Source organism: Nomia melanderi, chromosome 13 (assembly GCF_051020985.1).
Source record: "Nomia melanderi isolate GNS246 chromosome 13, iyNomMela1, whole genome shotgun sequence".
Taxonomy (NCBI): Eukaryota; Metazoa; Arthropoda; class Insecta; order Hymenoptera; family Halictidae; genus Nomia; species Nomia melanderi.
In genome coordinates, this window is record NC_135011.1 from 3514799 (window position 1) to 3540351 (window position 25553).

General features: G+C 35.6%; 6 protein-coding genes across 10 annotated transcripts; 4 read left to right on the top strand and 2 right to left on the bottom strand.

The window, feature by feature from the left end:
• The first annotated feature begins 600 nt into the window (after positions 1-600).
• Positions 601-1882, top strand: LOC116431578 (uncharacterized). Of its 2 annotated transcripts, none has more exons than XM_031987217.2 (2): positions 601-779; positions 1144-1882. In XM_031987217.2, exons 1-2 carry the CDS (start codon positions 601-603, stop codon positions 1880-1882), a joined length of 918 nt encoding a protein of 305 aa, XP_031843077.1. The 2 variants fall into 2 exon arrangements, with proteins under 2 accessions (XP_031843077.1, XP_031843078.1); XM_031987218.2 differs by having other exon boundaries at positions 1171-1882.
• Positions 1883-5177: 3295 nt separating this feature from the next.
• On the top strand, positions 5178-7881 carry LOC116431577 (aldo-keto reductase 1B-like). Its single transcript, XM_031987216.2, has 5 exons — positions 5178-5392; positions 6614-7093; positions 7168-7374; positions 7475-7623; positions 7713-7881. Exons 1-5 carry the CDS (start codon positions 5318-5320, stop codon positions 7753-7755), a joined length of 954 nt encoding a protein of 317 aa, XP_031843076.1. The 5' UTR covers positions 5178-5317; the 3' UTR covers positions 7756-7881.
• LOC116431571 (uncharacterized) lies at positions 6855-13027 on the bottom strand. 3 transcript variants are annotated; one of them, XM_076373052.1, is made up of 8 exons: positions 12291-13027; positions 11916-11980; positions 11685-11766; positions 11311-11627; positions 10727-11188; positions 10483-10668; positions 10072-10390; positions 6855-10000 (listed from the first exon to the last, which is right to left on the bottom strand). In XM_076373052.1, exons 3-8 carry the CDS (start codon positions 11698-11700, stop codon positions 9672-9674), a joined length of 1629 nt encoding a protein of 542 aa, XP_076229167.1. In that variant the 5' UTR covers positions 11701-11766; positions 11916-11980; positions 12291-13027; the 3' UTR covers positions 6855-9671. The 3 variants fall into 3 exon arrangements, with proteins under 3 accessions (XP_076229167.1, XP_076229168.1, XP_031843065.2); XM_076373053.1 differs by lacking the exon at positions 11916-11980 and having other exon boundaries at positions 12949-13027; XM_031987205.2 differs by lacking the exon at positions 11916-11980.
• Positions 8035-10048, top strand: LOC116431576 (aldo-keto reductase family 1 member B1-like). The gene is made up of 5 exons (XM_031987215.2): positions 8035-8203; positions 8467-8752; positions 8827-9236; positions 9311-9459; positions 9539-10048. The coding sequence occupies exons 1-5, from the start codon at positions 8135-8137 to the stop codon at positions 9579-9581; spliced, it is 957 nt and encodes a 318-aa protein (XP_031843075.1). The 5' UTR covers positions 8035-8134; the 3' UTR covers positions 9582-10048.
• A 15-nt stretch (positions 13028-13042) lies between the features above and the next one.
• On the top strand, positions 13043-14432 carry mRpL43 (mitochondrial ribosomal protein L43). The gene is made up of 4 exons (XM_031987219.2): positions 13043-13361; positions 13642-13748; positions 13818-14023; positions 14106-14432. Exons 1-4 carry the CDS (start codon positions 13225-13227, stop codon positions 14232-14234), a joined length of 579 nt encoding a protein of 192 aa, XP_031843079.2. The 5' UTR covers positions 13043-13224; the 3' UTR covers positions 14235-14432.
• A 543-nt stretch (positions 14433-14975) lies between these two features.
• On the bottom strand, positions 14976-25114 carry Gpat4 (Glycerol-3-phosphate acyltransferase 4). Of its 2 annotated transcripts, none has more exons than XM_031987209.2 (9): positions 24880-25114; positions 18665-18946; positions 18437-18574; positions 18222-18356; positions 17135-17368; positions 16807-16922; positions 16588-16729; positions 16306-16514; positions 14976-16235 (listed from the first exon to the last, which is right to left on the bottom strand). In XM_031987209.2, the coding sequence occupies exons 1-9, from the start codon at positions 25030-25032 to the stop codon at positions 16148-16150; spliced, it is 1497 nt and encodes a 498-aa protein (XP_031843069.1). In that variant the 5' UTR covers positions 25033-25114; the 3' UTR covers positions 14976-16147. The 2 variants fall into 2 exon arrangements, with proteins under 2 accessions (XP_031843069.1, XP_031843068.1); XM_031987208.2 differs by lacking the exon at positions 17135-17368 and adding an exon at positions 17801-18037.
• Positions 25115-25553: the final 439 nt, after the last annotated feature.

Consider the following 25553-nt stretch of genomic DNA (forward strand, 5'->3'; position numbering starts at 1 on the left):
AAATTAGTAGCGTCTCCAACCTGTTAGAAGTAATTTTACGCACAGGGAGCATGATTTATTGCCATAGCGAGTTCAAGGTTAGTCTACTTCAAGTTCAACGGATTGGAAAGATGTGGGCGAGGATCCTTTTTCAAGTGATTTGCTCAACGAGCGAAATTACCTCCTCCTATATCCGCTCCCCGCGTGCGGGATGGAATTTTTCGCTGTACCGGCCCGTTGCCGGTACTTTCCATCGTGCTCGTCCTCCCCAGCGTCATGAGGCGCAATATTTATCACCGTGAACGCGAGAATGCACGCCACCGTGAATGAGAACCGCAACCGCCGAAGATCATAAAAAAACGAGTATCTAAAATCTAGTCGTAAAAGGAGTATATTGGGCCAGACGTTTCCGCAAATTTACAGGCAGTAAAGCAATAAATCTACAGAAATTTATGACCAGACGAAACGCGGTTTTGTAAAGCAGCAAATAGAATACCTAATCGTTCAAGTTCGTTAACACAAAATTCGGGATTAAACGGTTAGTGGGCGATTAAGGGCGACAGGGGAATTTTACTGAAATGATTCTAGGCATTCCGTCTGTCGTGTGACCGCGTATAAGTCATGACCGCGAATTTCCTGGGTAACCTGCGGTGTTTAGTAAATAATTCAACAACGACCTTTACGAGCGCGCACAGTACGGCAAAAGCGGTGGTTGGAAGTGCTCGTTATCGTGTTCCAGATATTCGCAATAAATTTCGCAGCGGAGGTATCGATCGTGCCATGAATCACATAGCTCGGACGTGAGTACCGTGAAATTACCAGACGGCAATGCAAATAGATTCGGTCGCTGAGTACACTTAGGAGATAACTTGATATCTAGCGGAACGGCGCAGGGGCAGGAGGTGTTTCATTCACAGTTTTATAGTTTCGATTGGTTTCACGTGACCGTATTAACGAGTAGTAAATCAATTAAGGATAATATTAAGAATTAGGAAATAAAACCAACGGAAAGTTAGCCGAGAAAAAAAACTGTGAACCGATCTGCCGAATTCCTCAGCCATCGAGCGATCTCCTAGCAGTGTAAACATGATTCAAACAATTCAATTCCGACTCGTTGCTATGTTCGCGATGATCGAGAAGCTGCTTTTGAATCCTGTCACACAGAGGACGAACGTTGCCGACCAATTCCAGATTCGACCCGAAACCGGATCCCCGTACGCCGACTTGCGAGAGACTCATCCCCGGTCGATCTTGCAATCAATCTCCAACGACGACCCTTTGCGGATCATGGAAGTCTAAGATGCTCGCAGAGGTGATGGAATGCAAGGACGCGATAAAGAGCAAGGCCTCGAGGTGGGGGTCGAAACTGTTCGCAGGTTCGAGGTTGACGACTCCAGTGTCCAGTATTCCGGATATCGTCACGTTCAGCGTGATCGCGAAGGAAGAAGTCTTGATAGGGTTCTCCCCGCGCGACACGTCGGAAACGCAGAAGAAGAACACGCTTGCGAAGCCTAGAGACGAGTCTAATCCGACGAACGGCTTGGTCAATCGGTTCCTGGACAAACACTCGACGAACGGGACACCGAGGCTGTTCTTGGAGCATGAGAAGAGCGAGCTTCCGGAGGAAGGTGTGACCGAATCGGCAGTCAAGAGGAAGATCTCGGTGCACCCACTGCTTCTCCGCTACTCGGAGGACACCGACGAGTTCGATTGGTTCAACGACACGGACGACAGTTTCTCCAGCAAGCTTTGGGACTCCCCGGAATGCTCGAACGTGTCCGATATCGTGTTCGATGATCCGCAGAACAACTCCACGTTCCGCAAATCGCTTTACGAGTCGAAGAAAAGCGAGTTCTCGGCCGTTCGTCTAGACTCCGGCTGGGAAAGTAATTTCTCGATATAGATCTGTTCTACTGTTACTCTATTCTAGGTACTAGTTACGTATCGATCGTTTTTGTTTGTTTTACTGTGCGGTCGGGAGTAGCCGAGGCGAATGAAGCTCTCTTTATGCTGCTTGATTCACTCTTTCATATGATACCGAGCCACCGTAGGGCGTTTCAATAGTTTCATTTGCTCAAATGCCGGAGAGTATTGGAAAACTTGGACGAACACCGTTGAAACTGCACCCCGCTTTTGATACTCTTGAAAATAAATATATTGTATTATATTTGTGAGTGAATGGCTGTAACGTGTATGGAGGTAATTATGGAAAAGATTACCTTGGTTGGAATAGCTAGTATTAAGAGGAAAGTAGATTGTAAAAAGTGTCCAACATAATCGTGAACAAATAGATCTAACGAAAATTGAACTGTTTAAATTAATATCACCCTACGCGCGGATCTAGATCCAATTCAAATCGAATCCTTGATAGAGTAGCAGTTCTCATTAAATAAAGCGTTGTCGCTCCATGCTAATCGAGAATATTTTTTTCTCTTTGAACGCGATTCCACCGGCGGAAAATAAATAAAAATATTTTGGAAAGTATGTCAAAGTGTCAGTGGGACAACGGCCGCGTTTGAAACTAAAGATCTAGAATCCTCCTGGTAGTAAAAAGTATACAGCAAGTATTGGCTACTGCTGGGATTAATTGCAGTGCAAAAGATCTGGGATATTTAAAATATAAAATAGAAATGTTAGTAAAATCTAATAAGGATACGAGTTGCTTGATGTACAGCGATACTCTGCGAGAAATAAACCTATTTTCTGTTTTACTGACGCTTTCTCTAACCGAACCATCAAGAGGACCTCTTCCTTTGCCACTTCCTTGGTCACTACATCTTGGAACCAATAATAGACACCTTGAACAAAGAGAACAATAGCAATAAACAATGCAGGGAGCATAGATTTTCTTTAAGAAATTTAGGAGAAAGAAATAGAATTTTCTTGGAAGATTTAAATATCGTCAAGTTTTGAATTTTCTGGAAAGTGAGCGTGTCTCACCACTTCTGCTTCGAGGACAGCGCGTCGAACGACTGGCCGTCCTATAAAAAAAAGCCTATCACGGTACCTAGAAACATTATTAACAGTCATTACCAAGAAAAAATGATTAAGAACTGAAACGATTCCATAAAAGATTTTACTTTGAATGAAACCCTGGAACAGCTTTTTATAGGAGACCATTGTAATAGGATTCTCATCTTAGGCTCCTGAAAGATACGTACAAATCAATTCATGAAATAGTAGCGTGAACATTATTGTTGATATTAATAAGTCGGAAGAATCGTTAACGCTTATCGTTGCTTTTTTCTCTGATATTTTTCAGATTTCATGTTCTATTAAAATGGAGATGATTATATACCTTGATTTCGTAAACTTTTGCTCCATTGAAATAGACATTCTCAGAATTTCTCGAGTGCTCCCTTTCGTTTTAATTTAAAAATTAGGAAATCGTATTTGCACACGATATTGTACGCCGCTCTGTTCATTCCTATCGCGACATTACGTAATTATCGGCGATCTTATCCGAAAGAAAAGTACTTCTATAATTGATAAAAATCTTACATGTCTCAAAGTTTCTTATATTCTAACGTAACGTGGCGTAACAGTAACTCTTATAGAATCGTTTAATTTAACGCTTAAATGCACTTCTGTAATTTCCATTTGGAATTATGATTCACTACATAAATAATTTCCTCCGACGACTCAGTAGTTCCAGTATTAAATGTATATTCTTACATCCGGATATTTTATACCTTTCCAATTAATTAAACGCATTTAACTCTGTCAATTAAACCTCATTTAAAAACTACCCTTGACAATGCTAATCGATAAAAAATCCTTCTCGTTGTCTCTCTATGACTCGATTACTTAATCCTGTTACGCTGCAACAATGCTGTATCAGGACAGTTTATCTGACTTTGTATGTTGAAATGGAAGAATGTCGAGTGGGATGTTATATTTTTTTGTCGTGATTAGATAATTCTCGAAAGACACGCAAATCCGCGAACTTTATTATAATAATTATTGCAACGTCTTCGCTGCCACGGTCCTAATCAAACGCTATAGGATTCTATGACATTTTTGAAGGCGTGTCAACAATTTGAAAATCATCTTTTATTACCATCATTTTATGTATTAGTTTCATTTTCTTTTCTCGCTTTTGTTATCTTAAAGTTCCGTGAAATTAGGCTTGTACCAGTTTATTTGATCAAAATAAATTAAATATTCATTTTAAAGAACGAAGAAGGGAATTTCGAGAATCATGACCCTTCGTTGAGACTACTACCGGTAGCGATCCGTTTGTCACGATGGGAATGGCATTGTTATGCTTGGTATAGTAGTCCATTCATTGTTGACGATCAAGGGATTCTGTCCTTTGCCCGTTTAACGGACTCCGTAATTTTCCATAGGGCTCCTTTCTTCGTACAGCGAATTTACCCGTTGCTACGGACACAAAGAAATCTTTGTATTAGAAACATAGAAGTTATTATGCAAGATTGCACACATCATAGTTTGATCGCGCAAGCGCTCGATTGATACAGGGCTGTAAGCTATTTAAAGTTTCAAAGGCTCCCTATCGTCACTCGTATCTTATTGTTACTTCCTTGTTTCTCGCGTTTAATTTTCTTTCCTTCACACACCAAATTTCAATTTATAAAATCAAACGCAATCATGAAATGTTTCCTCGAAGAACATACTTTAAGTAACATGATGTTATTCTTGATAGTGTAATCTTGAAAAATGGTTGTTAGAATCGAAGATTACACGAGTCTTAAAAATATTATCATATAAAATCGAAAGTATTGAATCCTAGCATCAGTTTTGTGTATTTTTTAAAAATACAAAGTCTCTTATCGACTTGGAGTGCAATACATAGATAGAATAGTAAGAATTTAAAAAAAGAAAGTGGCGTCAAAGATGGTAATTAAAAAATAGAATGTAACGATTTATATAATTGAATTTTGAATGGTATTCCATACATTCAAAGTGGCGTATTTATATCCTATGATATGAATTAATGCCTTTGTTCGAGAAGTGAGAAATATTTGTAATGTTTAAAAATATTTTCGTGGAATACAAATGTTGTTTTTTCTCTGTAGCGAGGCATGTAAGCATGCAGATATTGATACAGAAACGTAACGACAGAAATTATCTGCATGTAATTGTGAACGAATTCTGAAAAAGATCACGTCTGGTTGCTTGATGTACGGGTATGGCATTCGAAGGACTGGGGAGATGGATCGTTCCGGGGGCATTTATAAAAGCGGGTTCCTAGGTAAATTTACCGGCATAGTACTCAGAGTTGTGGCGGTCGACGGTGTGTTGGACATAGAAAAGTGTTACAACTGTGTTAAAATAATTTTGCCATTTCAGTAATAAAATCCGAAATATTGTCAAAATGACTTTAAACGTACCAATGATGAAATTCTATAACGGCAACGAGGTGCCAGCTTTCGGTTTGGGCACATGGAAAGTGAGTAATCAATTTTCCTGAACATCCTTATGTTCTTCAAAACTAAGAAACATCAAATTTATTTGTCTAACGTACTATTTCAAATATGATTACGTACCTATTCATTTATTTCGTTTATAATTCCAATTTTGTATTTTTCTAGCGGCTTAAAGGTTTGTAATAATGTTCCATTTAAGTCGAAATATGGATTCTGGTACATTCGAATTTAGTAGAAGTCAAACGTGATTGTATTTAGAACATGTTTGCTTGCTATGATCATTAGCGTAACAAGGTCGTTTCAGTGTCATAGGTTCTCTGATCATCATCTGTTGTGGTATTTTTTATACGTATATGATTAACTGATATATTAACGTTTGAAACATTATAATTTGAGAATCTATTGCTTCCTAATGAGTCATGATGCTCGCGGATTAACGTTTGATAATATTTTATATTACAATCTTATATAATTCTGAAGGAATTTTTACTGATCACTTTGAGTCAATAGTGATAAAAGATACATATATTAAATCGTATAATATGAAATGTCGGTTTTTCTTACTCGTGAATGTTTGTGAGTTATTCCCTTGTTTTTCATATAACCGCGATCACGCTTCTCTCGTTTCATTTTTCCATTTCTAAGCAGGCGATAACAAAATTAAAAACAAATAATTAGAAGGAAAACGAATATATAAACTTCATTTGATTCTACTAACCGGTAGGATGGCACTTTCAGGAAGTATATCTGAGAAGCGTGATCTCGCCGCTTGACACTAAAATGATTAAAATTTTGTTACTGATTATCAGAGTAAAATATGGATACCGCCAAAATTCATATAAGTTTTCTTGTGTAAATTCAAACGTTGGGGACAATGCTGCGAATGAAAGAAGAGTTCAGCGTTGATCTGCGAAATTTTTTTCGGTGATATTTCTTTGCAAAATAAGCCACGTGGTAGACCTGAAACAATAGTTTATAACGATGTTTTTAAAATTTATTAATTCTAAACATTCAGAATTTTTCAAAAAAGGTATATATTCATCGAAAATACGTTGCCAGAAGTGTATCGAATCGAACAGAGCATATTTTGATTGAATAAACGTCTTTTAAAATATCAAATAAGATTTCTTTTTTTCCGCAAAATTCGACATTCCATATTACACGACTTAATGATAAGCAATATAAAATGAATAAAAATGATATATATCAAAGAAATTATTATTAATATTCATGTTTTATTATAGTCCAAACCCGGCGAAGTCACTCAAGCAGTTAAAGATGCCATTGATTTGGGATATCGTCATATTGATTGCGCCCATGTGTACGGAAATGAAAAAGAAGTTGGTGCTGCCCTTCAAGCTAAAATCGCTGAAGGTGTCGTGAAAAGGCAGGACCTTTTTATCACGAGCAAATTATGGAATACCTTCCACAAACCAAACTTGGTTGAACCAGCCATCAAAAAGACTTTGTCCAATCTGGGTTTGGAATATTTAGATCTATACCTGATTCATTGGCCAATGGCATATAAAGAGGGCGATGATCTTTTCCCAAAGAATGCTGATGACAGTATTGCCTTAACAAATGATGACTATTTAGACACATGGAAGGCCATGGAAAGTTTAGTAACTAAGGGACTCACAAAAAATATTGGTGTTAGTAATTTCAACTCTGAACAAATAGAGAGGCTATTGAAAAATACTACCGTCAAACCAGTTACAAATCAAGTAAGTATTAATTTTCCTTAAAATTCACAATTGTTTTTAATGAATATACTTCTATAATGTGCATCTCTTTACAGATTGAATGTCATCCATATTTAATTCAGAAAAAGCTTTCTGAATTCTGCAAGGAAAAAGGTATTCTTATTACAGCATACAGTCCACTTGGATCTCCTGATAGGCCATGGGCTAAACCTGATGATCCGAAACTGTTGGAGGACAAAAAGTTGGGTGAACTGGCAAAGAAGTATAATAAAACACCTGCACAAGTTTTAATCAGATACCAGGTACACACGACACCTACATTTTTTGAATAAGAATATGCGTACATAAATATGTATATACTAAATTGTTAGAACTTATAATATTTACGAAAATCTATTGTAGTTGGACCGTGGGCACATTGTGATTCCCAAGTCAGTTACGAAATCGCGAATTGCACAGAATAGCGAGGTCTTCGACTTCAAACTCAGCCCAGAAGATATTGCATATATTGATACCTTTGATTGTAATGGCAGAATCTGTCCAATGTTTGGGTAAATATAGTTTACTCCTCATAAGTTTTACTTCTTACTCGTTACTATTTGAACTAACGTTTTCACGATAAAATTTATTCCTGTTTCAGCACGGAGTCAAGCCCCCATTACCCCTTCAATATTCCTTTCTAAGAAAAAAATTTAGTTGAAACAAACATCCAGTTACACAAATTGGTATTATTGCAAAATTTGAAATGTATGCCTGTCTGCTAATTTTTTACGTGAATGTTCATATAAAATAAATTTTGTTGAAATATATACACGTGTGTATTTTTTTTTCATTTTACTAAAGTCCTTCATAAAGAAATACAAAGTTATATAAGTAATATAAGATATCTGAAATACAAGATAAGAAACAAAGACTGAACATAAAAAGTTTGTAATGTAAACAGTTGCTATCTTTTACAGTGATTACGTAATCATTATTCAAAACTATTATCAGTTAGGAAAACAGTATAAATTGTAGTGGACAAATGACCTGTCTTCAGTTCTTTGAGGAGTGTACTTCAACATGGCGCAACAAGTTATAGCCTTTTACAATGGTTTTAAATATCCTATATTGGGTTTGGGCACTTGGAAGGTTGGTTTCATTATATTATAGTAAAATTTTTTAAAGGTATTAAGCGCTCCTTAATTTAATATGTAGGATAACCTAACTTTGAATAACTAAGTTGTACTATTAAATTTTTACATAATAAATGTAAACTCAGTGAAATTTTTTTTATAACAAAAGCATATTTAAAATTGTATAATTTTATACATTTCATTTTGTAAAATTCGAATATCCTTAGAAACTTTTGTCGCTATTAATTAATATTTATATTAATTTACTCTATGAAATAGTCTACACCTGATCAAGTAACCCAAGCTGTAAAAGATGCTATTGATATTGGATACCGTCATTTTGACTGTGCTGCGATATATCGGAACGAAAAAAATGTAGGGAAGGGAATCGCGGCGAAAATTAAGGAAGGTGTTATCAAACGCGAGGATATTTTCGTAACTAGTAAATTATGGAATACAAAACACCGACCTGAACAAGTTGAACCTGCCTTGAGAAAGACCTTGAATGATCTTGGTCTTGAAACACTTGATCTTTATTTGATGCATTCACCAATGGCTTTCAAAGGTACTTTCATTTCGTTAAGAAAAGTACTAACGCCTATATCTACAATAAAAAAATTATACTAATCTCTGTTATAGATACTGGTGATCTTGATGATATTTTCCCACAAGATGCCGATGGTAATATACTCACTGAAGATACAGATTATTTAGATACATGGCATGCCATGGAACATCTGGTAAAGAAGGGCCTTGTGAAGAATATTGGTGTTAGTAATTTTAATTCTGAGCAGATTGAACGACTCATAAAAAACAGTGAAACAAAACCAGTGACAAATCAAGTGGAATGCCATCCTTATTTAAACCAGATAAAACTTACTGAATTCTGTAAGACCAGGGGTATCACGATCACTGCTTATAGTTCTTTTGGTGCACCAGATAGGCCAGATGTTTCCCCTGATGAACCACGAGTTTTGGAAGACCCTACAATCAAAGAACTTGCTGATAAATATAAAAAATCTCCTGCACAGATTATATTGCGACATCAGGTACATATTTCAGAATCTATAACTTCGAAAATTATATTCTCAATATAAACTGTAACTTGAAAATTTATTAACAGATACAACTTGAACACATAGTGATTCCCAAGTCAGTTACGAAATCGAGAATGCAAGAGAATTTTAACATTTTTGACTTTGAACTAAGCCCTCAGGATATGAATACAATGAATAATTTAAATCGCAATTTTAGATTCATTGATAGATTCAAGTAAGTTTCATTACGTTTTATCGTAATTAGAAAAAAATTCAGAAATTTCTTTTCAATTCTCTATTTGAATTTGTTTCAGCCTTGGAAAACACAAGTACTTTCCTTTCCATATAGAGTTCTAAAATCATTATATGTTTAAAAAAGAATATGATGAAATATAGATTATGACCTGACAAATATGTCCATTCTTCTCAAGCCTGGTGTAATTATGATTAATTACATTGACATGCAGAGAATTCATCAGTATCTTCACAGCCACAAGAACAGCATTCACAGAATTCATCGTCAGTATTGTTGTCTTCAGCATTCAGATCTTCAGGATGCAGTTGTGAAGCTAAGGGTTGGTAACTTTCCAGTAAGTCCAATGCATCACTACAATTGCATTCTACCCCTGACAATCCTCTAGCACACTTTCCTTTATAATTACATCTGCAGTTATTTAATGGTTGAAAACAGTTCTTGTAGGACATTGAAGGACAAATTTCACCAGGACTACTAAGATTGCATGTTGGAATATACAATTTACATGTTTTTTGAATACCTGTACAATTGAATTAATGATAATTAATAAAAGTTGCATTTAAGTATACCACATAAGTGATTACTACATACCATGATCTGTTAAACGATATGGAATATCGCAAAAGGGTTTTCTTGACATCATAGAACTAGAAAACCCTTTAAACCGTTTTATACAAAAAGTATTATAAGGTTTATGCAATTTTCCTGCACAAAGTCTATTTTTCCCATTTTTGCTTCCACTCTCTGTAGCTGATGGCAGAGGACAAACTTCTTGGCCACAAGGTTTACAAGGTGTTGTGTGCCCTGATTTCTGAGGTAGTTTATTGCTAACTAACTTTTTTCCATTTGGTTTTTTCTCAAAATTGTTTAATTTAATCGAAGATTCAGGTATGATTGTTTTGTCAATTACCTATGGCATAATTAATCATTTTTAAATACTTAAGTATACTTTTAATAAGAACAACTACAAGTTACTTATGATTCAACTTAATATTTTCTTACATTATTTTTGATACCAGAAATTGTTATTACTTCATCACTTTTTGGAATGGGAGCATCCACCTGATTCTTTTTATTACCTGACCACCAGTTGGGTATCCATGAAGACCTCATTTTTACTTTTTCCTCCAATTCATTGCTAACATTGTGTTCAGAAGTAGAGACTATTACATCATTTTGCGTTTGTGTCTGTTCAAAATAAAATTAATTTACTGCTTTATAAGTACTATTTTACTACTAATCTTACATTTTCACTTTCTTTAACAATCTCTACATCTTCATGAACCAACTTCTTCTTTGAACGACAAACAGCTGGCTTGCGCAACAGGCATTTTTTAGGCTCATAGCATATCATTCTTCCAGTGCAATCTACACTTTGAAGACAGCTGACTATTTTTTGTTTATCACAAATATTTTGATATTCTTTGGATGTTAATATTCTTTCCATATGTTCTCTAAACAATGTCTCCTTCTGCTCTAGTTGCTTAATACAATGTTTCAAACATAATTCCTCTTTAGCCAGTTGGTGTATTTTTGATAAGCATATCAAATCCTCGGAATGTATGGAGTGAAGACTTGGAGTGGCATAATTATTCATTTCCTTTTCTAAACCAGTTAATTTTTCGTTCATCTCTTTATTTAATAGTTCTAGAGACTCTAACTCTATATCAGTTTCCTCTAACTTAACATCTGCTTGAATAATCTTCTCCTTCAGTTGGGAAAACAATTTTTGATTAATGTTTAGTATCATATGTTTAAGTCACGAGTAAAATTTGGGGCCGGGTGCGAAGATTTACCCGATTTAATCGATGAATTTCAATCATTCCGTACATGCAACTCGGCTGTTTGCCCGTTCAACTCCTTCACTGTCTCCTTCAAGCTTTTTAGAAGCTTCTCTGTTGGATCTGGTTGCCTGGAAAATTTCTTCATAATGTCTCGAACTTTGCACGATGGTGCATCGCTGCATTTGTCCTTGGACATCCACATATTATACGCGATTAATGCTGGCATCGAACGTTCCATCGTTGAGACCTTGTCTCTCAAATATTTTTGTCTAACCATTAGGTCGCAATGACGTTCTTCCATTTTCGAGGTAATACTTTCGAAGTATGGAGGGCATTCTACCGGTTTTACTTCCGATTCGGGACCTGAGAAGTTGGATATATTAAAGAACTTAGAATAATTATTTTAAAATTGATACGCACATTTACATTGAGCCATTTTGTTTAAAAAATGCAGTTTCCTTGTACCAGGTGACGTGAAATCTATCGTTCTTCAAAGTGAATCCTTAAAAATGATATAACAACAACAAAAATACTATATTTTTTCAAAGTAATTTCGAGAAAATTATCCTTAATCGAGATTTTCCAAGGTTTCTTTAATTAGAATTTCAAATAGTACTTGATTGCTGACATTTTCGAGTGAAAAATACTTGCCAATTTGAAAACTTCTTGAAGACTTCTTTCAACCGAAATGAAATTGGCGGCAAAACAGTGAACTACTATATACGTATATAGAAAAAAAATAGAATAACTATCGGAGATATCTCTTTGAAAGAAACGCAACAGAAATTGAAATGTGTTAACTTTTCTCCACCGGAGCTAGAATACATTAATTACTTCAAGTAACAAGGTCTACGAAAATTTGATTACTTAAAATCTGGAGCATACAGAAGCGTATAATAATAATAATGTTGTTTCCCGACATAGTCAAAAGTTAGTAAAATATTCATGCGTATCTTTTTAATTTGTTTACCAAGAATCTTTTATAGCTATTATAACACATTAAAAATATTTTTTATCATAACTGACGTTTTCAGAAGGACAGAGGACCTGACAAGTCGTGACACAGACGATGATAAATGTTCCTTAATAACCGGAACCAGCGTTTCCCTCCAAGACAGTACAGGAAGTACGATTACGAGCTTGGCTAGGTCCAACTACGAACGTAATTTCGAAGATCGCCTACTATACAGACAAGACGGTGGGCGTAAATTTAATTATAAGAAGAGGAAAACTTCCACTGAAAATGCAATATTTAGCGCTCCTCCCGGCGTCAGCCCTCACCACGTTAAATCGTCGATCATACGTCGCAATACAAGTCCATCGTTTTAACTCCATGCATAATAAATATAGGGTGTCGCAAAAAAATGTTACGATACTTTGATTAAAAATGAAAAAATATAAAAATAAAATTTAGCGTTTTACCAGCTGATAAAGTGTGATAACATTTTTTTGCGACATCCTGTAGATAACTTTATATTATACGCGTCATACATGTATAATAATGTTAATTTATTTTCGCGGTACGCAATAGATGGATCACGATTGATTTTCGTTTGGCCCCAAAAACCACCTAAAAGCAGACTTATGAGGATTTTAGCGCCTGTAATGCACGGTATTCTAATAGGATGCTTATTTATGGATGCCGTACATTTTTGGCCAGGAGAATTTTTACCGACATCTTTACCTTCCATAGTACCGATTCCTTTGCCGCCAGTTAAATGTAACGTAATTGAGCCACGCTGGTTTGATAACAGTTAAATATGATTTGAACAGATTTTTCGACATAAGATTGTATTTTAAGAAATTAATGTAATTCCAAAATGTGAAATAAACTTATTATCGTTATCATATTGAAAAAAATAGAGAATGCTTTACTAGACATGCGCCTGTCTAGTAAACAGTGAACACGAAACGGAGTAGATAATTTAAAGAAATTTTATTTACGTTTTTTACTAGGAAAATGTCAAATCACAATTTATTCCTTAAATATGGATATTTAAAGCCACCTTTTGGCCTAGGTATTGGACGCTATGTATGCCAGCTTCAAAGGGTTACATTAAAGTTTTGTAAAAGCAACGGTGGTAGTGACGGAGTTAGGTAAAATATTTTTACGCTCCTAACCTTTTTATAGTAAACCTAATTTTAGTATACGAATGCACTGATAATACCGTTGCAAGGTATCTAATTATTTATTGTTTATCATTTTTATACTTGTATTATATATTATTTGATTTTTTTGTTACTCTGTTTCACAAATAACCTATAATATCATCTGTATCCTGTAATTGTATACATTCAGTAAAGGTTACTTCGTCACGTGTAAAATCATTTTATAAATTATATGTGCATCATTAATGAACATTTCGATTTTATGTAGGAAGTTTTTGGAAAATGATTTAATCGATTTTGCGAGAGACAATCCTGGAGTTGTAGTGTACGTTAAACCAAGGAGACACAGAGTTCCAGTTATAAAAGCAGAATATTGTAAGTTTAACAGTTTTTTGAATGAAGTAAGATAAATGTTTATATATAAATATTGAATACATGTTATAGTAAATGGAGACACACATTGGATGTGTGTTTCCAATTACAGTCGTGAAGATATTGTACAATGGATGCACCTATTGAAGACACAATTTCATGATGGATCTGCTATGCGATTATTAAAATTGTGGCGTACAGATTTCCCCTCTATTCAAGGACCTTGGACACCGTTTACTTTTACAAAACCCGAAATGAATCAGGCAGAATTCCCTAATGTAAATATAAAATTCCTTTTTAAATGACTGTTAAATATCATATTTATATTCGTATACATTTATATTCGTCTTTATTTTTCAGGAAAAGCTTGGTGCACATATCAGAGATGTACCTACAGCAACAGAAGAATTGATTAGATTATTCAAAGAGCAGCAAGAAGCTGAGAAACTACAAAAAGAAGCAAAAAAGGCTGAAGAAAGTATTGGTTAAATAATCATTTCAATTAGTTTTAATACTTTACTGTATATAAGCGAATAGTGTGAATCAATTTATGAAAGTAGATATATTAAAGTCTTCAATTAACAGAACATAATACTTGTGCAAAATTTTCCCTTTTTATTTTTTTTTGTATGTATGTTACAAAAGAATCTAATAAATAAATATCTTTAATTGCGAAATAAAAACTTATATACATGTACTGAATCATTATACTCCCTACTCAATGTAGCATATAGTTGCACCAAAATAAAATTACGGGCATTTATAAATTCGCTTATATCATCTATTAGTATGTATAAATATGTGCACATAAATTGTAAGTATACAAAGTTAATATACATGTTGAAACATTAAATATCATGTACAATTCCAGTATGAAGATTATACAATAAATAATCATAATTAATCGTTAATTATTAATTTGTGCTCCATGTTCCCATGATGTAAATATATCATTGACTAGCACATCGTATATGCAATACTTTTTGTACCTATTAGAGGCAGAATTACACTTCAAGAACCTGTACATTTAGACTGTTTACTGGAAACATCATAATAAGATGGTACATACACAATACTTCTCTTCTAAGTTCTTGTTACTCGCATTCTACGTATTCATTGCTATACAAAAATATATATAGTGACATCGCATGTAGCACCATAGTTCATAAATAAATAATTTTACGAACTAATTTTCTAACTAATTCTATTCTTTTAATGAACAATTCGATCTCATTTAACATTTTATTATTTGCGATATATGTTCATTCACATAATAATCTACAATATAAAATATTACATTTTTTAACGTGACTGATTCAACTTTACACAAAATATAAAAATGTTTTTATTTGATCAAAAATAGAGCAAATATATAACTGCTTATTTTTACGTCTAAATATTTCGATGAAATGAAATTCAACTTTCGTTAAAAAAAAATTAATAGAGATATTCATTTTAAACAAATAAAATTAGCGATCATTTATGGATAATGATGTTTATGATTTTCATTTGTAAAAATTGTTTGAAGTAAGAAGTTTTGCATTTTCTTTTGTCTGAAAACATGTTTATGATCAGATTATAAACAATGAAATGTTAAAGTTTTTCCAAGGGATGGGTGCAATATATAACCCTGATGTATTTTTACTTCGTCCATTGAAAAATGTGAATAAATAGTTTATTTTTTAGACTACAATAGACAGTAATAGCCTTTCCTATCATTCTTACAAAAAAAGAAAGAAAAAAATGCAATTTCTCCTAAATAATATCAAATAGATTTAATTTACGTATTAAATTAATGAGATGACGAGGTGATTTAAAAAATGTAAGAATATGAGATGGGATGATTTCGATGCTACATACACTCATACACGCAAAATATCTCACATTATAACATACCATTTCATAATACACAATTTCACTATGTATAAATACTAAACTTACAATGACATGTTGTAGAATCTCATTATTAAAAAACTGACAAATATGGCACTTCCAATATATCCGGTTATGTAGTTGAATTATTATTATGTTAATCAAATGTTATACCGTAATTTTGTTTTGTTATTCACTTTCAATAAAAGGAAGATAAGAATTACATTATGACCACATAATAAAAAGATCAAATTCGTTTATAATAATAGTACTAAGAATCTTAACGAATAAAATTAGAACAATCCAAAGCAATTTATTAATTACTCGACGTATAAAACATAGTTGAATAAAATGAAACGTACCATATTTGTGTAAAAGGAAGTGAATTGAATTATGCATACTAACAATCTTTCTCCCAAGAAACAGATGTCCACAAAAAATATAAAACAGCACATCAGATGAAATGGTCTCGTTTAAGCAAAATATCACACATTATATCGATGGTGAAGTGCGACTAGAGATGACTCAAATCATTCAACTTTAATTCGTTTACTAATTTCTTCTTGTTGCTTTTCTCTCCATTCTTTTTTAGGTTTCATTCTCTTGAGTTGGCCGTCCCTACAGAATAATTTTATTGTATCAATTTCATCGTGACGCGGTAACTATTTTTTATTAGACGTTAACATACCATTGTAAGTCAACCAAACCTCCTTGCCTTGCTATCACAGACTTTACCCTATTTGCAAAATCAATAGCACTTTCGCCTTCATTTCTGTACATTGGCGGAAGATACCAGACGTCGCAAACTATAGCCCAACTTGACATAGTCATGTACAAGTATTGTATCATTGAATATTTACTACTGTTCCAAAAAGCATCTCCAAATCTTGGATCATACTGAAAAGTAAAGTAACATTAGATCATCTAATCTCATAGTTGGCTGATCTGCTTTGTATCGTAAATATGTTACCTTTATTGCAACAGGATAAATTACACCACCAACGTCAAAACTACCTTTTTTAAACTGCATGACTGACGTGTTGTTTATGCACGTTCCCTCCGGAAAAATGAGAATCGGTGGATTCGTAGGATCAGATACATGTTTCTTCAGTCTGCAAAAACAGAGAAAACATAAATTTGAATAAAAATGTAATATCAATTGCAGTAAATTAATTCCTTTCTAAATTACCTTTTTGCTACTGCTTCTCTATCTTTAACTTCTGATCGTTCAAACCATATGTGGGGAGAAGCACGTGCTAGAGCACGTTGCAGAATCCCCAAGAATCCACCGTGTCTTTGACCTATCTGAATTAATAATCATTGATCAGTACTAAAAATTATTAACCATAATGGACGTATATACAAGTACATAAGTTACGATCGAACACGACAAAAATATTTACACAGAAGCATTGCTAAGACGACATAATACATATTTTCTGAATTACTGAACATTACTACTTTTAATCCAATGATGAAAATGAATTAATACTTCTAAGTGTAAAGAAGGGACATACCAACGAATAACAGTTATCACACATGAGTACCAAAACATCTATGGGAGACGTGTGATTAGCCACACATATGCCCCTGACAGGTCGATTCTCTGGGTTATGGTACGTAATGACTGACGACAGAGCACTCGACAAGACACCGAAACACATTATGGAGACTTTGTAATTCAGCCATCTTTTGAAGCTACCCTCTGGAATGTAGCCCACAACTGCTGTACATACTGTCAGCCACATCACCTGTAAACCATAAGCTTTGCACCTGAGAAACGATGATTCCCTCTGTATCGTTGCTGAGTAGTTTTACCTGCAAAGCAAAGTTACAGGATACTGTTACCTGTAACATTTACTAATGCATTTCAACTTTGTCGGATTGGTAGTATCGTATTGTGTGTGTTACAGGGGATTAATATAATTCAAAATGCAAGGTTGTGCTGATCAATTTTCCTTTTCAGTAGTTTTGTTTTTTTCGTAATATTTTTAAATAAACGAATGTTCAGTGGTTAAAGATAAATTAGAGACAATGAAAAACATAATGTGTATTTCCAAAGACAATGGACATGTACACGAACAGTTACAATAAATGAATTCCTAACGAAGAACAATGCTAAGATGAAAGACAAATCTTGAAAACAAAAACGACATACTGATATCCTCAAAATGGTATATTACCAAAGAGAATGTTGTCTGTGTGGATAAGATGCACACATCGATTGTAGAAGTGTGATTCGACACGCACACTCCTCCAGGTTTTGGTTTGTACTCTGGGTTATGGATTGTAATTGTGGCTGACAAAGATTGAGCTATTAGCCTGAACGCGAGCAGGCTACTCGTGTTGTATGCCCATTTCTTAATAAAACCGTTTGGTAGTAAGCCGATACAAAATGTCGCAACTACAAGGTACTGTACCTAGGGAGCTTTGATATTAGTTTACTTACAAATTTTTTTAACTATTTTTCTGTTCTCATCTAGAACTTAGAAATTCAAATACATCCTTGCACATAAATGAAGATATAATCAAGACGTATCACATATCCTACCAGGTTCTCTCAATTCATAATTGTAATCTATGTAAAATAATTTATGAACTTACCCCTATGAAACAAATAAATATCCTCAAAGGTAGAAGGAAACAATATCGCATAAAAAATCCAAACATCCATATCACAGTTAACTTCCAGGAAATAAATTCGTAGTGTCTATTTGTACGTGTTAATAGATTCCAGTTCTGAAACAATGATACGCTGTTATCGAAGGACAGCAAAGCTATTTACAACGTATATTTATTACAACGTTTATAAGAATTACCTTAAGCTCCTCTGCTTCGAAACGAGACGTCACTTCATCTTCGATAATAGCCTCTACACCTGCTTTAATGTAATCTAAACAAATTGCAGGTTCGAATTCCCTCTTCAATGTTTCAAAGGAATCTCTGCGAATGAGGCTCTGTAATAAAATGAATTGCAAGTAGATTAATTAGACAACCCTAGAGCTTTCCAAGAAATAATTACAGAAAATAGACTACCAGAAGCTTACCTCATTTTTACCGGTGGTAGTGGTCTGAGACTTGTCTGCCTTTGATTCCTCCAAATGATTCCTATGATTTTGCATCTCTGGCTCTGGCACCAAGATCAAATCCTTTGATCTGGCTATCACGCTGTTACCGAGTACACCATTTTGCCTTTTGTTCTCGGCGCCCGTAGAATTATGAGTATTCTGTTTCTCCACCAGAGGTTCGTGCTCTCCTTCCGTGTTGTCGTTATCCTGTTTCCATGTACCGTTTCTCTTCTTAACATTTTCAATGTTTTGTCTGCCGTACTGAAGCAAAAAAAACGACGCACAGTTATCGTCTAGGACAATTTAATGACTTGCAAGAACTTGTGCTATAACTGTTCCACTTGGTCACGAACGGTACTCGAAAATGGAACATAGCAAACGTCGAACAATAGGGCCAAGCGATTTGAAATTCATTAACGGATGCACGATGACTTTAAATACCTCATGATGAGTAAATGCTAAGACGATAAAAAAGTAGGCGACGTTGAACACATTAGTTATTGTAACTCTAATACATATATTTTCCCTTGAGTGTAATTACTGGACACAATCATTGATTAAAACAATGTCGCGGTCAGAGGAAATAAGTGGTTTGTAATAACAGTATCTTCGCAGAGGGAATAAGAAAGAAATTGCATAGTTATTAAGACGAAGGTTCGGACAAAAAGATCAGTGGACTGATCTTCGTTGCCCCCAATTATGTGCATTTATTATTACATAACAGTCACAGATAACTCCAATATAAATAAAAGCCGTTGTATAAGATGCCATTACTGTCATAAAATGATCGCTTACGGCATCGACGACAACTTAATGATAATGCGAGTTGAATTTACTGTGCTCTTTCAAACGCACAGGTTCTTGTTTCTTGTCAATGGAACGAGAACTCATAATCGTCTAAAGACCATTATCAAAACGCGAACTTCTTTTACGTCGATTCTTTTCTTGGTCTTTCATATGTATCTAAAATACATAAATTTCTCTACGTTCCGATTACGAAAAGGTTCATGAATATGAAAGTCTCAAGTCACAAGATATGCGGCAAGGTAATACATGGAAAGCAGTCCGCGTTTGCTAACTACATAAACAAGTAATAATATCCAATAACGGTAATGTTCATTCGATTTTTAACGTGACCAAGTCATAAACGTTCCAGTTCATTAGACCACGCAAATGAAGAGATATGTAAACTAACAAATGCACCAAATATACTGAATACATTTTGCATAATACTTTGAATATGGATATTTATTTTTTCTCGAAAATCGTATCATCCGCGTGTAAGCGACGAAATGTGCTATAGACGGAAGACGGAATCGTTGGCGAAGGTCATCGCGTGGCCTTGAGCAAGATGGAAGATGATACTTTGCTGCCAGACCGAAGAAGTTTCCGTCGGAGTTCAGCCTTTCTTTGAGCGTTATCAAAAATCGCGTAGCCAGATAAAGAGAACCAGCCAATTCGACACGTGTTCCCCTCGACTGGGATATATTACTTCGCTCGGTCCGCAACGTTTGATAACAGTCAACGAAAGTACAGTCTGATAATGGACGAGAGAACTTAAGCGAAGCGACCGGACTTTGCACCGCCTTTTCAACTTCCCTTAGGCTGTCAAACCGGCAGACAGTTTTTTCAGAAGCGGTACGGTGCAACACCGTCAACCTTTGCACCATGTGTTCAACGATACCAGCGTTAACAAATGATTGTGCAAATCTTTCGGCGAGTAGGCCGATCACGTTCGGAATGTGTGATTGGAGGGGCGGGGGAGAAGAGAAAAAAAAAAGAAGAAACTCTCGCGTGATCCGTATAGCCGTTGCCAAGATATAGCGAGGTCGTTGAATCGGTCAGACGTTGTAGTAAACACGATTCAAAGTGACAGAGAAAGTGAATCGTCTGAAGCGCGGTCTCCGGTGACCGGCATCTTCGGCGGTGCCCGAATATCGGTGACATCGATCGGCACCGGTTCTCCGAAGTTTTGGTTCTACCTTAGAAGTTCAATTTACAGTGTCGCTACATCTTGACGATGACTCTACGGGAACTGCTCGACGTCCGGGGCTTCCGATGCGGGAAATCTTAATCTACTGTTCTGGAACTGTTCCATGGCGACTAGATTCAGCGAATGGGACAGTCTTCTTTGATGGGAGTTCGAGGCTCCTGGAATTTCGAGAAAAGTCATTAATTCGTGGAACTGTAGAATGCCTCGATTAATAAGCTTGCTAAGCTTGAGAATTTTTAGACCAGTATACTTGGACTATTAGAGGACTGGAATCTTTTGGTTACCGAATTGTAGGATCTGTATTACCGTTTGAAGTCCTAGGATATGGTATATAGGAGTAGCAGGATCAATATGTTTTGAAGCCTCTTTTTAGAGGGTCCTTTTGAAATCAGTAGTTTGTCGAGAACTTAGAGCTGAAGGATGAGTACTTGTCTTGGCTCCTAAAAGCAATGATAGATTGGAAAATAATGTCAGGTTGTTAACGCTAGAACTACCATTCCTGATTTCTTTTTATAGAATTACTGAGAACGTACAGATGCTTCTCTGAGAAATCGTTAAAGAAGCTGATTTAATGGTATCTACATTGAAATCTAAACCAATTGAAATCTTAATAAATACACGGTTATAAGTTTTATAAAGAAATTTGGAACAGTCAGTTCAAGTGCTTGGTAGTTCCAGTGTTGAACGCGAGCCAGGCTAGTGGTTTAATGTTCTTGGAGACAATTCTAATCTCATGTCCTTTCTCAGATGCTTATTGCGGAGTATATAGACAAATGGGCTGAGCATGGAGTCCCGACGTGCACTTACTCGCTGTGGCCTTGTTTACCATATGAAACCCGTTGACGCAACCAGCGCGAAATTGCTGGAAAAATTGTGGGCATCTTTGAAAGCTATCTCACGTGTCCTGTTTTACATTTCAAAACTCTGGAACGCCGCGTCGTCGGAATACATGATTTATGGATCTTAAAAGAAAGCGATTCGCGCCTTTCGGCACGGTTGGTCGACGGTCAAAATCAACGTAGCGTGAAAAATATTCTTTACGTACTTCTAACGGAGTGTGACCATGAAATTAATGCAAAACAATATTCAGAATGATTACAGGAATATTTGTGTACGTCACCTTTAATATAATAAGTTCTTTGAAAGTTCAGTCTAGAAATTTCCATGTGAATCCAGCTTGAAGAGTTCTAGTTTCTTTTAAATAGTATTGATATTATTATAATATTTATATCAGATATTAATTATGTATAATTAAGTATATATTAAATATTGTTTTCCATTTTTCAATTGTATACATCCGACTGATCGCAGACGGATTTTGATCTGCCGGTCACCGGTGACCGTTACCATTTTTATCATCCTTAACACTAGAACTATCAAACACTTAAATTGAGTAAGATTTCAATTGGCTTATATCTCGGTATAAGTATTACTAAATCAACTTTTTTATCGATTTCTCACAGAAGCATCTGTACTTTTTCAATAATTGTAACAGAAGAAATCAGGAATGGGTCATTTTGGTCCATCTGGTAGTTCTAGTGTTAACGCTACCAACATATAGGTGACTCACGTGGTATACGATGTGCTGATAGAAGCATTGCAATTTGTTTGTCAGCTAGGAGCAAAACATAAGACAATGTTTAAGATTAACATTATCGCGTTGTAGTCGGTGAACAACCTTCTCTGTACGCTAGGAGGATTAGTCGATAAACAAAGACGGAAAATTACAAAGAGCGCTCTATCAGTCGTGTAACACTTGACCCCAGACGTATGGATGTTATCATTGTAAGGTGCGAAAACTCGTCGAATAAAAAGAAAAATAACCGTTGAAAAGCAAACGATTTTTATCTCTGTCTCGTTATCAAAGTTTCCAATATTCTTTACAAATTGATAACCTATGCCACTTATATCACTTTTTGTTTAGTAATTAGGTATAACTACTATAGATACGTCAATTCCTCTTATAAGGATCGACTAATCGATTCATGGATCGAACTTAATGTATCGAGTTTTTACAAAGAGGTATTTCCGGTTTCGGACTTTAAACCGAGCTTGATTAATCTTTAAATGTGTAACTTTATCGGAGGCTAATCGACGAAACAATTAAGCCAATATCATCTGTCGGGATAATGAAATGTTTGTCTAGTGGGGTGGTCTGGCAAGTACGTTGTTTTCTTATCCAATGATTAATTGTTGATCACTAAACTCCAGATAATGATACATTTACAGCATGCTACAGCATGAGAAAAAATACAGTTACCGACATTTTTATAATCCTTATAAAAACACCTTCTTCTTACAATAATTGTTTAGGTATACATTGATAATTGCATGAACACTAACGATATATCGATGACTACGCACCATGAATCGATAATGTCATTTCCGGAATATCAGAACTCTAGAACCGCGAACATGATTCGAACTTCAGACAATGACTCGATGATTTACTATATTTATTCGTATGCAATCAGTCTCCTTCGAGCCAGTATCTTTAAATACAATTGTTTTTTATTTACCAACGATAAGAGGTACCTACGAGGTGTTGTCGGCGAACATTTCGACATTGCAACCGTCATTTTTATTGCGAAAACAAGCGCATCCTGCTTTCTCATTCTTCGATAGAATATCATTAATATTCGAATCGTGGCGTAGAAATTTCGTGAAAGTCTTATCCTTCGATTGTGTGGCAGTGAAAACGATGCCCGCGAATTTCAAACGCCGAATTATCTGTTGAATGCATTCTATGTAATAACCTCGAAATCAAATGTTTTTAAAATGTTAAATTCTAAATGAAATGAAATTACCTAAATTTAATTAAAAATTTAACAAAAAAGAATAGCCCACAAATACTTGAGTGTTTCTATCGTGATCACACGAATGTCTCGAGACCTGCACTTCATTGTTGACGGCCTTAAATCAATACGGTCTTGTTACGCGCACTCTAATACCGTCCTAGGTACGCCGAAGTACCTTTAAATTAATTCCAATTTAATATTTCCGTATACACCGGTTAAAATACTTGGCACTGCACCGTTCAACACAACGACGAACACAATACGATCGTTATGTCACTAAGACCACGTGTCACACACGTGGACTCTTTAATTCGTCTCAAATTTAATTGCACTTAATTCGCAATTCGAACAAGAATTCCCTTCTCTCATCTACTGGACGTACGTCGATACAAGGTCCAATAAAAATATTTTTTAACGACACGAACGTGGCACGAATCAATTAAAACCGTCGTAAATTGATTTCTACGTAAGACAATATCAATTTCGATAATCGAATCGTAACGTGGTCAATGGACGAAAGTCACAGTCTTTTCTCGCTTATCGAAAAGGTTATGTTTCATTATTAAAAAAAAACGTCTGACATTTACTTGGAAGAGATTAAGAGTTCCAAAGATCTCAGGCTCATTGACTGTTTAACCGGTTAAATGGGATTACAGATCTTTTTTTATTATGCACTGTATACGGAAGCAGCAACCTCGTGGAATTGACGTTTGCGATGACAGTCGCAGACCTAAATTTCGAATTCAATTGTGGACGCGCACTTAAAATCGGAAAATCCGTCTATCGCGTCGCGAACCGTGAAACGAATCTATGCGAGAAATGCTAAAGACAGTTTGTTGGCATCTGAGAGTACAAATTGAATTAAGGCTACTTGTTGATCGTTAATTAGATATCGTCTACAGTACAATGGACACGAGAATGCGATCGTGCACTTCATTGATCGACAACAGGCAGGAAGACAGGCCCCGACGGAATATGATTCACGATGTATATACAAAATTATTGCAAACGTCCAGATATCGAATCGACCAAGAAAAAGATTTGAAATGCGCCGGAAACGGGGGCATGCAAACAAAAGTTGCGGTTCGTATCGATCTCCGCAAACGATGTTAAGAGACGTCCACGGGAATTTCGCTGGATAAGATGATGCTTCGAGAAGGAGACTATTTTTATAAATTTAACACGTGTTCCGGGAGGATCGGTTTCGTCACTAGCCGTGTATCGGGAAAGAATGTAATTGTCACGACTGTATCGACGATGACACATCTTCCAGTCATCGTGCACAATGCGACGTGCACGGTTAACCGGCCGAGTGTCGTGGATTCAATTGACGATTTTCAAAATTCCTTCGCACGGTGTAACAATCGGTACTGACAATTGTCCGTTGCCAGACGTTGTCTTACCTCGAAAAGCGCCAACAGCAGTTTTATGTACAGCCTCCTAACACCGAGCGACTTCCCGATCGAAGCCAGAAATATGATGGCAAGCAAGAACATAAGAAACGGCGTTAAAAGTAAGGAAAACGCCACAGACATCACAATCCACAATGACGCCATTTTGCTTACTGCCGAGAACTAACCCGAGAAAGTTAAACGATCCCTCGCTCGAGGTCTGGGGGACTGCGGGTTGTTATAGAAAGCAAGTAGAAATTATAGTGACCGTGGCGACACCTTTGCAAAGTTTCGCGGGTAAAGAACAACCCTTATCGATCAATAATGACTGCCTTATCTACCGAGCCCTGGCGCGCGCGTCGTCTGCAATTTGAATTTCAAATGGAAACTCGTCTTTCTGCTTATATCGACGTATATTACGTACGTGTATTTATAAAATAAATATATATTCTCCACGGAAGTCGAGTTGAAATGATTACCACCAGTTTTTCAAAAACATTTCGCATCTTATTTCGCATTGAAAATGCTACAAAACAGTTGGCTAATTCTATTTCTAAGAAGACAGCTGACTCGCAGGATATAAATATAGTCATGGAGGAATTTACGCAGTACGTTTGTCGCAAATGAAAAGAAAAGAATGCGCTTCAAGTTAATTCCGAGAATCAACTGTGAAATATAATTGTATT

What these genes read in the sequence shown, in the direction of transcription:
- Gpat4 (XM_031987208.2), bottom strand. Translation starts at nt 25,032, where the DNA reads ATGGCGTCATTGTGGATTGTGATGTCTGTGGCGTTTTCCTTACTTTTA. An exon ending in TATTTATTTGTTTCATAGGG is followed by an intron (nt 18,038 to 18,221) that starts GTAAGTTCATAA and finishes AAAGCTCCCTAG; the next exon opens with GTACAGTACCTTGTAGTTGC. An exon ending in CACAGACAACATTCTCTTTG is followed by an intron (nt 16,923 to 17,800) that starts GTAATATACCAT and finishes TTATTAATTCAG; the next exon opens with ATAGGTCAAAGACACGGTGG.
- LOC116431578 (XM_031987217.2), top strand. Translation starts at nt 601, where the DNA reads ATGACCGCGAATTTCCTGGGTAACCTGCGGTGTTTAGTAAATAATTCA. An exon ending in ATGAATCACATAGCTCGGAC is followed by an intron (nt 780 to 1,143) that starts GTGAGTACCGTG and finishes CCTGTCACACAG; the next exon opens with AGGACGAACGTTGCCGACCA.
- LOC116431577 (XM_031987216.2), top strand. Translation starts at nt 5,318, where the DNA reads ATGACTTTAAACGTACCAATGATGAAATTCTATAACGGCAACGAGGTG. An exon ending in TCAAACCAGTTACAAATCAA is followed by an intron (nt 7,094 to 7,167) that starts GTAAGTATTAAT and finishes ATCTCTTTACAG; the next exon opens with ATTGAATGTCATCCATATTT. An exon ending in AAGTTTTAATCAGATACCAG is followed by an intron (nt 7,375 to 7,474) that starts GTACACACGACA and finishes AATCTATTGTAG; the next exon opens with TTGGACCGTGGGCACATTGT.
- mRpL43 (XM_031987219.2), top strand. Translation starts at nt 13,225, where the DNA reads ATGTCAAATCACAATTTATTCCTTAAATATGGATATTTAAAGCCACCT. An exon ending in AGTTATAAAAGCAGAATATT is followed by an intron (nt 13,749 to 13,817) that starts GTAAGTTTAACA and finishes TACATGTTATAG; the next exon opens with TAAATGGAGACACACATTGG. An exon ending in ATCAGGCAGAATTCCCTAAT is followed by an intron (nt 14,024 to 14,105) that starts GTAAATATAAAA and finishes TTTATTTTTCAG; the next exon opens with GAAAAGCTTGGTGCACATAT.
- LOC116431576 (XM_031987215.2), top strand. Translation starts at nt 8,135, where the DNA reads ATGGCGCAACAAGTTATAGCCTTTTACAATGGTTTTAAATATCCTATA. An exon ending in TGGGTTTGGGCACTTGGAAG is followed by an intron (nt 8,204 to 8,466) that starts GTTGGTTTCATT and finishes TCTATGAAATAG; the next exon opens with TCTACACCTGATCAAGTAAC. An exon ending in TTCACCAATGGCTTTCAAAG is followed by an intron (nt 8,753 to 8,826) that starts GTACTTTCATTT and finishes TCTCTGTTATAG; the next exon opens with ATACTGGTGATCTTGATGAT.
- LOC116431571 (XM_076373053.1), bottom strand. An exon ending in TTGTTAAAGAAAGTGAAAAT is followed by an intron (nt 10,669 to 10,726) that starts GTAAGATTAGTA and finishes TATTTTGAACAG; the next exon opens with ACACAAACGCAAAATGATGT. An exon ending in TTTCTGGTATCAAAAATAAT is followed by an intron (nt 10,391 to 10,482) that starts GTAAGAAAATAT and finishes ATTATGCCATAG; the next exon opens with GTAATTGACAAAACAATCAT.